The following is an 18603-nucleotide window of genomic DNA, read 5'->3' on the forward strand; positions in this document are numbered from 1 at the left end:
TTTTTAATAAGGCAACAACATATGATAGATACGATAGGACAAAACAAATACAGTGCAGCACGAACTGTTTTTATACAGTCAACCCTCAACGGTTTTATACAGTGGGGCAAAAAAGTATTTATTCAGCCACCAATTGTGCAAGTTCTCCCTCTTAAAAGGATGAGAGAGGCCTGTAATTTTCATCATATGTATACCTCAACTATGAGAGACAAAATGAGAGAAAAAAAATCTAGAAAATCACATTGTAGGATTTTTAAAGAATTTATTGGTAAATTCCTCGGTAAAATAAGTATTTGGTCACCTACAAACAAGCAAGCTTTCTGGCTCTCACAGACCTGTAACTTCTTCTTTAAGAGGCTCCTCTGTCCTCCACTGGTTACCTGTATTAATGGCATCTGTTTGAACTCGTTATCAGTATAAAAGACATCTGTCCACAACCTCAAACAGTCACACTCCAAACTCCACCATGGTCAAGACCAAAGAGCTGTCAAAGGACACCAGAAACAAAATTGTAGACCTGCACCAGGCTGGGAAGACTGAATCTGCAATAGGTTAGCAGCTTGGTGTGAAGAAATCAACTGTGGGATCAATTGTTAGAAAATGGAAGACATACAAGACCACTGATAATCTCCCTTGATCTGGGGCTCCACGCAAGATCTCACCCTGTGGGGTCAAAATGATCACAAGAACTGTCCCAGAACCACATGGGGGGACCTAGTGAATGACCTGCAGAGAGCTGGGACCAAAGTAACAAAGGCTACCATCAGTAACACACTGCGCTGCCAGGGACTCAAATCCTGCAGTGCCAGATGTGTCCCCCTGCTTAAGCCAGTACATGTCCAGGTCCGTCTGAAGTTTTCTAGAGAGCATTTGGATGATCCAGAAGAGGATTGGGAGAATGTCATATGGTCAGATGAAACCAAAATATAACTTTTTGGTAAAAACTCAACTTGTCGTGTTTGGAGGAGAAAGAATGCTGAGTTGCATCCAAAGAACACCATACCTACTGTGAAGCATGGGGGTGGAAATATCATGCTTTGGGGCTGTTTTTCTGCAAAGGGACCAGGACGACTGATCCGTGTAAACGAAAGAATGAATGGGGCCATGTATCGTGAGATTTTGAGTGAAAACCTCCTTCCATCAGCAAGGGCATTGAAGATGAAACGTGGCTGGGAAACTTTCAGCATGACAATGAAACTTTCAGCATGACAATGATCCCAAACACACCGCCCGGGCAACGAAGGAGTGGCTTCGTAAGAAGCATTTCAAGGTCCTGGAGTGGCCTAGCCAGTCTCCAGATCTCAACCCCATAGAAAATCTTTGGAGGGAGTTGAAAATCCGTGTTGCCCAGCGACAGCCCCAAAACATTACTGCTCTAGAGGAGATCTGCATGGAGGAATGGGCCAAAATACCAGCAACAGTGTGTGAAAACCTTGTGAAGACTTACAGAAAACGTTTGACCTCTGTCATTGCCAACAAAGGGTATATAACAAAGTATTGAGATGAAATTTTGTTATTGACCAAATACTTATTTTCCACCATAATTTGCAAATAAATTCTTTAAAAATCCTACAATGTGATTTTCTGGATTTTTTTTTCTCATTTTGTCTCTCATAGTTGAGGTATACCTATGATGAAAATTACAGGCCTTTCTCATCTTTTTAAGTGGGAGAACTTGCACAATTGGTGGCTGACTAAATACTTTTTTGCCCCACTGAATCTGTCTGTTGTTCTATCTTTCGTTCTGCCTGTCTTTTGTTGTCTCTATCATTTTACTTGTTTCATTTATTTATTTATTAATTTAACAAGATTGCAATACAGAAGATATACTCAGGGATTTCTGAAGTTCCTTCTTCATGTTCAGCATTTTATGGTTTGTTGAGAGACTCTACTCGCATAGGAAAAAGTGGGACAGCAAAACCATAAAATCGCAATATGGATGTAAACATTTCACAATAAATTGAAAGTTGTTTGTTTAGGGACTACTGAAATGAAATAAACACAGCAGCATGAGCTAAACTCAAAATTAGCAGTTGCGCCAGATTTTTTTGGTCTATATTTGTTTTTGTCTCGTCTTCCTAAAGTCTTCATTCTAATAAAATGTGAAGGATTTTCATTTTCTCTTCCTGCCCTTGATGTTTCTCATTTAATTGTAAGTCGTTTCTTGAGAGATTCAACAAACAAACAAGCGGCAAGGCACAAGCTAAGACCCTAAATTTACCCAGGCCAAATAAATGCACTGCAAATGTAAGAACTAACCAATAGAGGAAGCATGCGAGACAAATTAGGATCTAGTCTAAGATGTGAGCCGACGACTTGAGGAACAGCGTGCAGCTGATTGCAATATATTTTCAGGATTGCACGATATACGACAGCTCTTTGTTTAGACTCATTTGTTTTAGGTGGCCTGATCTATGCAATAAATCCCACAGATATATGCACACCCTCTCGCTCACTCGAACATTGATAACAAATGCTCTTGTTAAACAAAAACGATCGCTGAAGGTCTCATGCTGTGTGGCTATCAGCTTTTATCAAATAAAGAGTTTGTTTTTTTTAGTTTGTTCGTCTGATCTCTCTAGCTCGATCCTGCTGTTGAAATACTGGTGTTTTTAAGAGTGTCCAATATTGTTTTCGCTCCCCTTTCAAGTTCTCTGTGTGAGAGCTTTCATGCGTTACTGTGGCTCACTGCCCGGTTTCATCAAGAATCTGTTTTATATTAGAAATGTATGTGTGACTACATGCTGAAGTGTGTGCGTGCAGGCGTGTATGCGATGAGCACATCTGTTTCTTTACAAGCACTGGAAACAGAGTTAATCTGATCCCTCCGAAATAAGCTGAAATTCACAGAAAGATCACCATTGTGACTTTGCAGATCAGACGTGCATTAGAAATGTCAGACTTGGTGGACAGCAGCAGTACTGCACTGTCATTTCCATCCAAACACACTCAATATTCCTGTCCTTTCCTATCACTCCCAATCATCATACCTCATTTCAAGAGCGTTTTATTGGCACGACAATGGACACGGTTTTAATAAAAAGGTTTGGTGATGGCAGTCCCCCTCGTCTATCTTTCTCCGTCTCTATCCCCTCTCTCTCTCCCCTTCTGTCTCATCAGTCGCTCTGAGAGCAGTGGGACTTACTAATTTTAGCATACCCACCCCAGCAGCAAGTATTGGCAAGCTTTGCCTGTGAATACCTCATCAAACTGAGCCGCACTACAAAGAACCTTATCACTCCAGCTTTAAATGTCTAACTGCAAAGGGAAAGATAAGGAGTGGTGGTGTAGTAGTTCTCAAAGGGGTTTACTGGTCCGCTAATGGTGGACATCGCTATGGTGTTGGAACAGAAAACAAAACAAAAAAAACCTGATAAATATCTCTTTCCACACCCAATTTGGGCCACTTTCAAATGTGGTTTTAAACGAAGTGCAGCTGGTATCTGGCATGTGGTCATCTGACATACATACCAGAGTTGTGCAAAATTCAGAATTTCAACTCATCAGTTGGAATTTTAATTGAAATGGCCACATTCCACAGGAAGTTGAATTGGAATGAAAGGAATGACAGTTCAACACAGGTAATGCATTCTTAGAAGTGAGGTGTTCTTCCACCCTTCCACAGAAGATGGTCTGTCTGTCTGTCTGTCTGTCTATCTATCGTTCTTTCTGTCTATTGATCTATCATGATGGGCCAGTTCTGTGAAGTTCTCTGTGTGGGCCTGACTATGTCTTAAATAAATATGAACAAATGGGGAAAACTTATTAGGTTTTGCAGTGTAAATCAAAGTTCATTCTCATATGTCTGGTCACTCAAGAGGTTTGTACATTTAGAGAACAAAAACCCCACAATGATTATTTTTAGTGTCTCTTGCTTATTGTTTCAAATCAACCTTTACCAGCACAAGCCAGCACGGAATCTTTCATCCTCAAGGCCTATAAAACTTTCAAATAAGATTTAAGATAAAGATTTAAGTGTTAATATTTATAGTTTGTCTTGACAAACTTTGCTTTTCTAGATAATAAATCGTTTTATAATTTACTTTGAATTTGAATTCATTTTTATTGTACTTCCTTATATTCAAATTTGAATGCGATTCTTCATTATGCTTGCTAACATAATTCAAATTCAGTTCCTGAATTTGCACTGTAGTAGCAAACAGTAGAATTGCAATCTACAGTGCATTGCAATTCAGCACACCCCTGCTTTTATCTGATTCTCCTCAGAATTCAGATTTTATATTTTTATATAGAGAGATTGGGTCTAAAATCCTGATTGGCGTTCAGTGAACCTATGGAAATGCCCGTGTATGAATCATGGGAGCACGTTTGCCACCATTGGTGAGCGATAAGAGCAAGAACGCTTGATTTTATATGTATTTATTTCAGAAATGTTCAAATCCGCTGCCTCTGCATGTCAAACAACATAAACCTATTACAGTAATCCTTCGTCATAGACACACAGCCTGTTTTATGTAGTTAACAGCTGTTTGGGAAACCAAATGCTCCAAAAGCGGATCGAACCGTGCTACTGAAATGATCCGTGTGATGCTGACCAGCATCTGTGTGACCCGCTCAACTTCTTTATACATGTAATCACTGTAAACAGTCGGCTATGTCCAGGCGCAGATAGAATATGCACATGTTATTTGTATTTTCTGTGCTGATTTTTATGGGAGAAAATCTGCATGTTTAAACATAGTAAAATGTTAAATGAGGCTGAGAGAACTAGAGTCTTATTGGTGAAAATTTTAATTAGCTAAATAAACATTGGGGGTGAGAACTGTTCTGTGAGGGTCTGAAATAAATATAACCAAATGAGATAAACATATCAATCTATCTATCTATTAGGGCTGCACGATTATGACAAAAATCATAATTGTCGATTATTCCCCTTGAAATTGTAATTGCGATTATTAATTACGATTATCACAATTTACATTCAATGATGTTTATACCATTGTTTGATGCAACTGCATGCCGTATTTTTATATGAAAATAAACAAGCTGAAAACACTCTAACTGGAAAACCTTTAGTGCTTTTCTATAGTATTAAGCCTCAAATGTCAACTATACATCGGATTGGTTTCTTCTTTAAATTATAAAAAAGTAAAAATATTAATGGTATTCTAATGTTATACTAAAATTAAAATAATGGGAAAACCCCTTAAGATAACATGTAGAAAGAAAAAACGCATCTTAAGCACGCAGAATAACATAAGTGGACTTTGAACGATTAATTGCCGCTTTGAACGATTACGTAATTGTGGCATCCATACTTGTAATCGCGATTAGAAATTCGATTAATTGTGCAGCCCTACTATCTATCTATCTATCTATCTATCTGCCTATTGTTTGTTCATTCTACAGCTTGTCTGTTTGTCCATCCATCCATCCATGTTTGTCTATTGTTGTATCAATCTATCATTCTATCTACCATCTGTCATTCTATCTATATCTGTCTATATCAATCTGTCGTTCTCAAGGCCAATAAAACTTTCATACAGGGTTTGTCACGCTAATTTTCATAGTTTGTCTTCTTGACAAACTTTGGTTTTGTAGTTCAAATTGTAGTTTATTTTTAATTCTTCCTTGCATTGAAATTTAAATGAATTCTTCATCATGTTTGCTATCACAATTCAAATTAAGATAGATAGATAGATTGATAGATAGATTAAATAAAGAAACATTGGTGGTAAAGTCGTCATTCTCATATATCTGGTCACATAAATGGTTTGTACTTTCAGAGAACAAAAAACCCACAAATATGATTGTACGTGTCTCTTGCTTGTTTCAGATCAACCTTTACCAGCACCAACCAGCAACGCGGGGCCAGTTGTCGGGGGCATCATTGCCGCCATAATCATCTTGTGTTTGATCGGCGCTGGTGTGGCCTTGTACCACAAACGCCGCCAGAGCATGCAGAACGGAGAGTGAGTGTGAACGCGCACCCACAAACACAATCACACATTCATGTCAAACATCCATTTTCTGCTCTCTCTTTCTCTCCTGGCTAGAACATCCAAGCTATTTTTGTGCCTTTCGTTCTCAATGCATCTAAATTGGTGCGTTCACGGTATAGCATGCATGCGCAACACGGTTATAGCTAAACATCTCGTTGTATCTCCTTTCCAGAGGCCCCCCCAAACACAAGCCGCCTCCTCCGATGAAGTCTGGCAGCTCGACAGAAATGGTGAGCGGACTTTTCTCCATCAGTCACCTCTCAGCGCTCACATCTGACATTCTCTTTCAACTCGGACGTATTGAGCTTTCTTCATTATACAATGTTGAGATGACTTACAATTCTCCAGGCTACACGCCGCAATTAAAGCAGAGCTGGTGAAAGGATAAGCATATGCATAAGCCACCATAAAATAGATCTTTGAATTCAAACCTTTTGAAGAACAAGCTTAGTTCTGGGATGGGGAGGAAATTCGTATTGCTCAGAATAGGATAATTGCATTTTTCTCTGGCTAATGATTATTTCCTGTTCTCTCGGTTGGTACTGGACTGCATTTGAAACAGATTTGTATTGTGAAGTACAAGCGGAGCGAAGGGAATGAGAATTCCTAATGCTGCCCTCGGGCCACAGACAAGAAAGAAAGGGTTAACATGGGGGTAATGTGTATTGATTGAAGCTTAATGTAGAACGTGTGGGTGGAGCTAAATTTGTGTGTGTGTACATGTTTGTGTGCGCACGCACAGGCAAATGAACGTGTGCATCATAGGCATCTTTCATCTCCGCTGCCCTAAAAATCTGTGATTAATTCAGCTGTCAGCACCCCTAAAATATGTGATTATGAGATCTCTCTTCATGTTTGCTGAAAATAGCAGCAGCAGTAAGAGGGTATTTCACTCTAAATACTGCCTTAAGTTAAAAACTTTTTGATTAGCTTTTTTTTTTTTATCTTTAAATGGTCATACACGACTATCCCAAAAACTTGGGTTAAAATTGTATAATTTTTTTTAATTACTACTTTTATTCAGCAAGGATGCATTAAATTGATTAAATGTGAGAGTTAAGACATTTGTAATGTTTCCAATAATCATTCTTTTGAATGTTCTATTCATCAAAAATTCTGTTTACACAAATATTAAGCTGCACAACTGTTTTTGTCACTGATAATAATAATAAGAAATGTTTCTTGAGCAGCAAATCAGGATATTAGAATGATTTCTGAAAGATCATGTGACGGTGAAGACTGGAGGAATGAAGCTGAAAATTCAGCTTTGCATCACAGAAATAAATTCTATTTTATAATATATTAAAACAGAAAATAGTTATTTTAAAATATAATAATATTACTGTTTTACTGTATTTTTAATCAAATAAATGCAGCCTTGGTGAGCAGAAAAGACTTAGTTTATTTTTAAAAGTTGGTAGTTGAACAAGATTCCAACTTCTGAAATTTCAAACAATTGATATTTCTGTCATTTACTCAACCTTCTGTCATGTTCCGTCAAAACTTTCATCTGTGGAATACATAAGATATTTTAGAGTTTTTTGCCCAAACAATGAATGTTATTTTTTAATGAATGTTCTTTTGTGCTCAGCAGAAGATAAAAAGTCTTTGGAATGACTTAAGGATGAGTAAATGTGATGCGATCTGGGAAAACCCGTCGGATGTCGTGCTGGGACGTTTTCAGGAAATTTGGAAAATAGGTTGAATGTCAATTTTTTGGTTTATTAAATTATTATTCTATAACATTTTGTCTATCATCTCTGAAAATTATTATTATTAAGTAATATAAATCAAACTGCAGTTGGGTTGTTTTGATTAAGTAATAATAACTTAAACAAATACAGGTCATTTACAAAATTAAAGTTAATTGAAAGTAAAGTGGCGTTTATCGGTTTTTGCAAATTAACTCTTCTTATATAACAAAGGTGTATCAATGCACATTTCCCGCCAGTCCTGTGTAAACTACGGCACGCAATGTTTTTTATTTATTTATTTTTTATATCGTGAGATATCGGAGCGCAAGAAAACAACGCAGTCTGAAGTAGCTGCTCACTTAAACGATCTTGCTCAATCTTGGTGATGGCAGTGCCCTAAATGATGTTATTATGGACTATTTCCCATCCAGAGATGAAGGATCAGATGATGAAGTTACTAAAGAGGAGGAGTCCGATGACAGTCTGTTATATGGACAGGTGTGCGAACAGTTGCGCTGCGCTCGCTTGCAAATGTTGGGTTTTCCCAGATCGCATCACAAATGACAAAAAAAAATCCCTTAAAGACAAGAAATATTCCTCTGATCCACAACCAACTCCTAAAGTGTGCATGCTGAACTCATCATCTCATGTGTTGGTTTCTCACAGCTGAATAAACCACAGGACAAGACCACAACCATCACGGAAACTCAGCCGCTCAGCAACTACGAGACCAGTTATTACGAAACCAACTCTGCAGAGCCTGTTACGGTAAGATCCCCCTTCCCAAACATTGATGTGCAATGCTGAGTATACATTACTTTGAAGAGCTGTGAATCCTGTTCCTGAATCCAGTCCCTTTTGAACATAATGAACTACCCTTAATTCATGAACAGACCTAAGGTTGTTTAAAGAAGAAAATCGGCAGATTATTGCTCATTGAAGTGAAAGCATTTTTAAAAAATGAAAGTGTAAAAAGTTATACAAGATATTTTGGAATCTAAAAGTGCTATAAAATCAAAGCTATATGCCTGAGTAAGTTATGATCCAAATTTGAAGTTGTCATTAAAAAATTAGGGTTCCTGTGAAATTTAAAGCGCTATAATAGAAATAGTCACCGGGTGACACCCAAACTCCATTTAATTTTTATTGATGCATTTTCCTGTCACAAATGTATAAATATTTTGTCAAGAACTTACGTCTATGACAAAATAGTCACCAAATATGGAATCTTGAGACTCAGACCTTTCCAGTGACATGTTTTGTCAAGATTAGAGAAAGTTCTAATGATAAAATGCAGTAAATTTAGTTATTTGACACTTAACAAAGCCCACCGGGCCCATCGCTAAAAGGATTTAAAGTACCAATGTCCGATTTCAAAACAGTTTTCACAGTATGAATTTTGAGTGTTTAAGATTTTGGATGAAATCTAATTTAGGGTGATTACTAAAATATGTGATATGGAAAAAAGGCATTTAATAAAATAGCACCAATCGGGATGCTGACAGTTAACAGGTGAAGTTACATTTTGTGATATGTCATAAGGGTCCATTTTTCAAATTTGAGATTTATAAACCATCTGAAAGCTGAATAAATAAGCATTCCAATTGATGTATGGTTTGTTAGGATAGGACAATATTTGGCCGAGATGCAACTATTTGTTGTCTAAATCTAAATATTGAGAGAATCGCCTTTAAAGTTGTCCAAATGAAGTTCTTAGCAATGCATATTACTAATCAAAAATTAAGTTTTAATATATTTACGGTAGGAAATTTACAAAATATCTTCATGGAGCATGATCTTTACTTAATATCCTAATGATTTTTGACATAAAAGAAAAATTTATAATTTTGACCTATACAATGTATTTTTGGCTATTGCTTCAAATATACCCCAGCGACTTAAGACTGCTTTTGTGCTCCAGGGTCACATTTATATACACCAGTGTACTTGTATCACAGTAGGTACTAAAGACCCCCATCTTGCAGCAGGCGGTTTATATTCGTATGCCAATGGCGAAAGCTAGTGACTCATAGCGATGTGTGGCATGTGCTAACACTGCCAAAGGGTCTTTTATGTGGATTAATATGATGAGCTGGTTATTTCATCAACTATGATAACCGTAAAGCCAATTACTACAGCGGCTCTGTGTATGAAGGCCAGACTGAGACACGTACCTTTGTGATCAAATCCCCAGGGGACTCGGTTTGGGCTTTCAATAAGTGCCCGTTTAATTAGTGATTTTAAATCGAGTTGGCCACACCCCAAAAGGAAGTTGAGCTGGGATGACAGGAAGAATTTAGTGATTTTTATTTGATTTCATTTCAATAAAATTACACACAGGCACACAAAAGAGGAATAATTGTGTGCTTGTGTGCATCATTCATGACATTAATCATGATTATTGTTTTCCTGATATCATATCAGTAATATATTTATACAGACATACATTTACATATATACAGACTTATTTTTCTATACTGTACTGGAAATAGTGTTTTTCTAACATGGTCCACACAATAAAAGTTCCATATTATTTATCATATGAATTATGTATTATATAAATGTTTTAATATTGTTACATTTATGTATTTAATGAATTATTTAGTTATTTATAAATAGTCATATTTAATATTATTAAAATGTTTTATTGTTTTTATACATTCATAAATATGAATTGTGTATAATATTTTTATTTTATAATAAATTTTTTATTGGTTGTTGTATAATTTTATTGTTTTTATATATTCATAAATATGAATTGTGTATAATATTTTTATTTTATAATTATTTTTTTATTGGTTTTTGTATAATTTTATTGTTTTTATATATTCATAAATATGAATTGTATAATATTTTTATTTTATAATTTATTTTTTAATGTTTTTTGTATAATTTTATTGTTTTTATATATTCATAAATATGAATTGTATAATATTTTTATTTTATAATTTATTTTTTAATGTTTTTTGTATAATTTTATTGTTTTTATATATTCATAAATATGAATTGTATAATATTTTTATTTTATAATTTATTTTTTAATGTTTTTTGTATAATTTTATTGTTTTTATATATTCATAAATATGAATTGTATAATATTTTTATTTTATAATTTATTTTTTAATGTTTTTTGTATAATTTTATTGTTTTTATATATTCATAAATATGAATTGCGTATAATATTTTTATTTTATCATTTATTTATAATTTTATTTATTTATAAATAAGAATTATGAGGTATATTTAATATTAAAATGTTGTATTATTGTTTTATTTATAAATATTAAGTATAATATTACATTATAATATAATATACTCTTTATAAATATAAATGATCAAATTAATTTAAAATGTTTTTATTTGAATAGTGTCATATTAATATTGTTTTATTGCATATAAATCTACAAACTGTATTTAGAAATTCTATATAATCACACATTTGAGTAATTGATACTGAAAAATGAAATGTATTATCAAAAAATGAAAAATTCCCTCACAAGAATGATGATGAAGATGATGAAGAATTGTACCGGTAAATCATTTCCATTCTGAACGGCGCACATCCCTGATAGCCCATCTGAAGGAAATTTGCTGGAATAACTGGTATTAAATCTGTGAAATTGAAATGACCTTCTTTGTAAGACCATCGCTAAGAAAAATAAAGTCCTTTCTTTGGCCAGACCTTTATAAAATGGTTAAATGACCGGGGCTGAAACTTGCATCACCTTATAACTGAGAAATAAAAAAGAACATTCGCCTCACATAATTAGAAACCAACTTTTGCTTCATCACTCAGACAGCAATACACACACACACACACACACACACACACACACGAGATAACCATCACACCATATTAGCACTTTTAAATTAAATTTGGGCTCACTATGAGTCAGGAGGTGAAGTGTTCTATCAAACCGTTTTATCTGCTGAATCTTCATTCGGTATCAATTAACTCTAATAAATAAGAATGTGCGCTTCTGTTCTCCAGCTATTACACTGATGTTTAATGACCGATTGAGGAACTATTAAATTAGCATTAGTAGCACCTCAGTGATTGTAATGAATTGTGAATGAGTGCACGTGCAGCTTTTTACATGTGTCTGAACCGGACGTGTGTGCCGTGACAAAACTTCATCACTGCGGTTATGATCAGAGGAGCTGTCTGAAATCATTTTACGAGGAATGCGATTCATTGGTTTTAATTTGTTCATTCATTATCCTTATTTTCTAAGGATTGTGCATTTAAATAACTTCACACTCTACAGATTTGAACTAATGCAACATTGTTTATTTATAAATATGAATCTTGTTTAATATTATATTTTATGTTTATGTATGAATTACGTATAATATTACGTCTAATATTATTGCATGAATGTTATAATATAATATTCAAATATATTGTATTATGTTTTAATAAATATGAATTATGTATCATACTTTACAGATTCCAACTAATGCAACATTATTTATTTATATTAAAAAAAAAATCAAAAACGATTTATTATTATTATTATTATTATGAAATATATTTTTATCTCAGTATTACTAATATATAATTTTTTATATTTATTTATAAATATGAATTATGTATAAAACTCATGCGAAATGTATTTATTTATAATAATGTTATAATATTAATAACAATATATATTCACTACTTATATATATATATATATGAATCGTGTAACATTTTTAATATTTAAAAATGTTCTTTTATTTATAAATATGAATTATTATGCATACTTTCTATACCAATATTTATTTTAATAATAATAATAGTGTATATACAGTATAATGTTATATATTATTAATAATAATAATAATATACAACACATTATGTGTTATAATGTTTCATATTATATACACATTTATTTATTTAAATGTTTATTTACGAATGAAGATATAGAAATACATATGCGCACATATTTACGAGTAATTCATACTGAAATTTTTTCTTAAACTTTTTACATTTACACGTCTTTGAATTTAATTGAGCTTAAATTTTAATATTTAAAAATGTTCTTTTATTTATAAATATGAATTATTATGCATACTTTCTATACCAATATTTATTTTAATAATAATAATAGTGTATATACAGTATAATGTTATATATTATTAATAATAATAATAATATACAACACATTATGTGTTATAATGTTTCATATTATATACACATTTATTTATTTAAATGTTTATTTACGAATGAAGATATAGAAATACATATTTATGAGTAATTCATACTGAAATGTTTTCTTAAACTTTTTACATTTACACGTCTTTGAATTTAATTGAGCTTAAATTATGCTTTGATTTGTGTGTGTGCTTCAGGATCTAGATGATGACAACACCGGCCCTCCGGCTAACGGCGGCACCCCCACGGTCTGGGACGGCTCAGGACACCCTCCCGAAAAGGACGACACAACCGACGAGACCCTTCCACCGTACGAACCAGCTGACCAGAGTGACGTCGAAGCTAACTATACTAGCGTAGCCCGTGACGAAAGTTTCGTGTCCAAGCCCATGTTGGTCTAAAGACGTAGGCTGTGCCTGCGATTTGCACTGCCACCGTCCTGCCCAGCTGCGGACGCCCGTTACAGCACAGCCGGCTATAGTCTGGTGACAGGCTGGTGACATTTCTTTTACACGTGGCTAATTGACCTTTTAACCTATTCTCATGGTTTTGTGGATTACATCTTTTGGACCAGATCGGATTTTGGACATTTGATAATGTATGACAAGAAGTTCTTAGTACTTTAATCAAGCACACTTTGATTAGCAATTAACGGTAAAACAAAACCATGAGAATTGGTCATTATTCACTTTTTGGGCTACCATGTTACATTTATTTTAATCCTGGTTACGTGGAAAAACATGCACAGCGAACACATTCAGAAAACGTTTAATTTTCCTGAAAGGTCTAAATATAAAAATTGCTTTCAGTATTTTAAAATACACTGCATATACTGTCAACCGTTGCTTATGTTTTATGATCTGTATTTTTTATTTAGCGATCTCGGTGTAGTGCTCTTTTAAGCTTTAGCTTTCGTCGGTTTCGTGCGTTAACGAAAAAGTCTTGTGGTATATGCAATGTATTTTACATACAGCAAAATTGTATTTTTATATTTTATATCTGATGTCATTTTGATCAATTATATCACCTAAAAACAGATGTATGCATTATTTTCTTATTTTTGTTTCTTTGGTTGTTTGGCGTGTTCATTTGTTTTTGAAAAGTACCAAATAAGTTCTGTAAATAATATAAGGAAATTATATATATATAGTCAGTCTAACATGCGTTAAAAAAAATCTATAAAACAAAACAAAAAAAGGAAAATGCAAAGAAATCCAAAAATATACCAGTGGGGTGCAAAATGGAAAAGTGTACACTTTCTGAAACTTTCTTTTAACGGGTATTACTAAAGTCGTATGCTGTTGTTTTCCTTATTGATACGTGTGGATTTTGTTACTGTATAATCTGCATGGCATGATTGGTTGCTTTCCTAAAAACAGTGGGCACCTGTCGCAGCCTTTCCTCGCTCCCCTATTTTCTGGCTATAAGAAGCACAATATGCATATAGAGATGTTGAAGGTGACAGAAAAGAGTTTCATTTTCTGCCTTCGGATGCTAAACATTAATGTTAAAGTCCTCGTGAAATCTCTCGTCGAGCACAGTTTTCTTCTGTATTGACTTAATTTCAGAAGGTCAAAAACACAAAAGATCCAGTCCATTTTAAAGTAGTCAATTGGCTTTAGTTACATCACATGAATTGTTACTTGCTGTTACTAGTCAAGGCTGATTGTATTGTGGGCGGGACATTCTCATTCCTGAAGATAATCCTGAAGAAAATGTATCACAGTTTACAGAAAATATTAAGCAGCAAATAAAATGTTTAACATTGATAATAAGAAGAAGAAGAACCGTTATTAATAATTGTGCATATAACTGAACAGCAAATCAGCATATTGGAATGATTTCTGGAGAATCATGTGACACTGAAGCCTGGAGTAATGATGCTGAAAATTCAGCCTTGCATCACAGGAATAAATTACATTTTAATATATGTGACCCTGGAGCACAAAACCAGTCTTAAGTCGCCGGGGTATATTTGAAGCAATAGCCAAAGATACATTGTATGGGTCAAAATTATTGATTTTTCTTTTATGCCAAAAATCATTACGACATTAAGTAAAGATAATGTTCCATGAAGATATTTAGTAAATTTCCTACTGTAAATATATCAAAACTTAAGTTTTGATATATTTACAGTAGGAAATTTACTAAATATCTTCATGGAACATTATCTTTACTTAATGTCGTAATGATTTTTGGCATAAAAGAAAAATCAATAATTTTGACCCATACAATGTATTTTTGGCTATTGCTTCAAATATACCCCGGCGACTTAAGACTGGTTTTGTGCTCCAGGGTCACATATATTACAACAAAAAACTGTTATCTTAAATTGTAATAATACTTCACAATATTACTCTTTTTACTGTATTTTTGATCAAATAAAATGCTGAACATAAGAGATTTCTGTAAAAAAAAAAAAAAAAAATTTAAATCTTAATTTCTCCAAACTTTTGGCCGCTAATGTGTATATTAGTTTCAAAGTCAACAGGCATAAATTGAAAGCCAGAAAAATCTGATTTTGATTCTGCGTGGTAATAAAATTCAAATGCACTGTGTATCACTGATTTCTTCTTGGCCACAGCGCTTCAGTCTGTTTGGCCAAACTTTATCATTACTGCTCTCATATTCCTATAGTTTTTCTTGAAAAGAAGTGCCAGTTTTGATTGCAAGAATTGTAGAAAGTTTACATCTCCTCCTTAAAGGAACAGTTCACTTAAAACTCATTTATGTTGTTCAAAAGCTGTTTGTGGAACACAAAAGAAGATATTTTGAAGAATGTTCATTCTTTATTATTGACAGACTGAACTCGCTGAAATTCCTACCGGTTTTGGTCACCGTTTACTTTCACCGTACGGAAGAGAGCAGCTATAAACATGTGCTTTTGTGTTCCGCAGACAAAGAAAGTCATACGACTTTTGAAAGACATAAGAGTGAGTTTATTTTTGGATGTGCTATTCCTTTAAGAAACGGATGAGAAACAGAAGTAGTTTATGAAATGGTGTTTTTTCTTTTCTTTTTTTTCCACTGGTTCTTGGATGGCATGGCAACTAATTCCATCACTGTTCATGTCTTTCACTCTTGAATGTAATCTTTGCACATCCACTTAAAGCTGTCGATAGATCTTCATGTCATAGTGTCTGAATACATTGTTGTAATTGTGCCAAAGAACTCATATCAAAACCATAGTGATGCAACGAACTAAAGACTCGCTAACAGGTTACAGAAGTGATAAATGGAACGAACGGACTGCTTTTTTAACGGTCACATGGAGCGGAAGCCTGCACATTCACAAAGCACATAAAATGCAGGATCTTTAGATGGGCGAATGGATGAATAGGTGTTCAGGTGCCATGACAAACACAGACCGATCGATGGATGGATGGTACAGTTCACCTAGATGAATTAACAAGCCCTCCTCGTTCTTGATTAGCCATCGATCACATTCGCCGCCTGATCTTCTGGCCTGTTGGACATCGCAGAAAATTAGCGATTCTCGCAAAACGTTTATTCTCGACATGACACGACAATCTTTCACCTGTCGTCTCGGTTTAGCTGAGTTGTGGTCTCGTCAATGTTTCTGATAAAGGGAATGTACGTCTGCATGCTGCATGAGATTTGGGGTTCGCTTATGTTATTCTCACTCGCAAAACGGGCCGTCTTCACGCAACCGTCATTCGCTAAAATGGTGCAGTATTAGACAATCACTGTATGTTATACACTCATCAAATAAGGGTTTTTGTGTTTTAAACTGTGATTTCATTTTTTCTAAATGACGTTTTATTTAAGTTTCTGTATTTTGGAATGTTTTTCAAATGTTTCTGTCTTATATACATTACATACGGTATGCATTATGTATAGTTTTAAATAATATTAAAGTTGTAATGCCATTTTGAATTTTTAAAGACAATCTAAGGAGTGTGGAACGTTAAATGGATTGTTTAGCCAAAAATGACATTTCTGTCATCTTTTACTCACCCTTGTGATGTTCAAACTTGCCATTTTTCTTCTGTAAAACACAAAAAGCAGATATTTCGAATGTTTCAGCTGCGGTCCAAAACAACAGAAGAAATCATTCATGCATGTTTAGTACAACATAAGGGCGAATAAATGAAGGCAGGATTTCCATTTTCCAATGAACGATCTCTTTAACAAAACAGAGGCCCTCTAAAATTAGTCTTTGGTTACCGAACAACTCTTGTCATTCATCAAATGTACTCTCCAGCAAAACAAACACACTTTATTTTCCATATGTCTATACTTCATTATCACAAATCATATCACAGACCGTTTCAAAGTCATCTGCCACGTGTTCGCTTGCGCGCTGCCCTGTCATCGTCAAGCCAGATGTGCCTTTGTTACTTTGTTTTGAGCCATTTTACAGACAGATTTGTTTTGCCAGAGACAAAAGGAAATCATTGACTGTATAGACCGCCCAAAGGGGAGAATTGTGACTCTTTTTATTTAAAATGTTAATTTTTGCATCTAATTTCTTTACCGACTGGGATTATTTTATATGCATTAGCAAGTTGATCTATGTTTTATGGTTCATTGTGATGTCTAATAAACTATAAGCCAAATCTCATGTTGTGATGCATCTTCTGTATCATCTAGAGCTATTGTTGTTCTGAGATCTCAGCGTAATATACTGCAGTTTGTGGGATATTACCAAATGCCCAAAAAGTGTTTGGCATCCGCTTATTGATTTACCATCTGAGAGACCTTCACAAGATCTGGCCGTTTAACTCCTGAACTGTGAAAATGTCAGACTCTGAAGTCAAACATCAGCCTGCTGTCTAAACTTTAAGAGCAGGACTTTAGGTAAATACTAATTTAGATGCTTTTAGAGCCTCTCATTCTGTTAATATGTCCGGTAGACTGTGCAATATAAGGAATACATAATGTAATACATTTTCATTTATAATCACAAACAAACTAGAGTAAAAGCTTGGGATGTTCTCAGAACAGATATGTGACTAGCTGTCGATAGATCTTCATGTCATAGTGTCTGAATACATTGTTGTAATTGTGCCAAAGAACTCATATCAAAACCATAGTGATGCAACGAACTAAAGACTCGCTAACAGGTTACAGAAGTGATAAATGGAACGAACGGACTGCTTTTTTAACGGTCACATGGAGCGGAAGCCTGCACATTCACAAAGCACATAAAATGCAGGATCTTTAGATGGGCGAATGGATGAATAGGTGTTCAGGTGCCATGACAAACACAGACCGATCGATGGATGGACGGTACAGTTCACCTAGATGAATTAACAAGCCCTCCTCGTTCTTGATTAGCCATCGATCACATTCGCCGCCTGATCTTCTGGCCTGTTGGACATTGCAGAAAATTACTGATTCTCACAAAATTTTTATTCTCGACATGACACGACAATCTTTCACCTGTCGTCTCGGTTTAGCTGAGTTGTGGTCTCGTCACTGTTTCTGATAAAGGGAATGTGCGTTTGCATGCTGCATGAGATTTGAGGTTCGCTTATGTTATTCTCACGCGCAAACGGGCCGTCTTCACGCAACCGTCATTCGCTAAAATGGTGCAGTATTAGACAATCACTGTATGTTATACACTCACCAAATAAGGGTTTTTGTGTTTTAAACTGTGATTTCATTTTTTCTAAATGACGTTTTATTTAAGTTTCTGTATTTTGGAATGTTTTTCAAATGTTTCTGTCTTATATACATTACATACGGTATGCATTATGTATAGTTTTAAATAATATTAAAGTTGTAATGCCATTTTGAATTTTTAAAGACAATCTAAGGAGTGTGGAACGTTAAATGGATT

General features: G+C 34.4%; 1 protein-coding gene across 1 annotated transcript in view; it reads left to right on the forward strand.

The window, feature by feature from the left end:
* LOC107549846 (nectin-2-like) overlaps positions 1-14338 on the forward strand; it is a 176249-nt gene extending 161911 nt beyond the window's left edge. The window contains exons 7-10 of the mRNA XM_016231023.1: positions 5798-5933; positions 6136-6193; positions 8324-8425; positions 12995-14338. Coding sequence (XP_016086509.1) covers positions 5798-5933; positions 6136-6193; positions 8324-8425; positions 12995-13198 — 500 coding nt within the window. The 3' untranslated portion in view covers positions 13199-14338. The remainder of the gene's footprint in view (positions 1-5797; positions 5934-6135; positions 6194-8323; positions 8426-12994) is intronic.
* Positions 14339-18603: the final 4265 nt, after the last annotated feature.

This window comes from Sinocyclocheilus grahami, unplaced genomic scaffold, assembly GCF_001515645.1.
Source record: "Sinocyclocheilus grahami isolate Dianchi unplaced genomic scaffold, SAMN03320097.WGS_v1.1 scaffold382.1, whole genome shotgun sequence".
Classification (NCBI taxonomy): domain Eukaryota; kingdom Metazoa; phylum Chordata; class Actinopteri; order Cypriniformes; family Cyprinidae; genus Sinocyclocheilus; species Sinocyclocheilus grahami.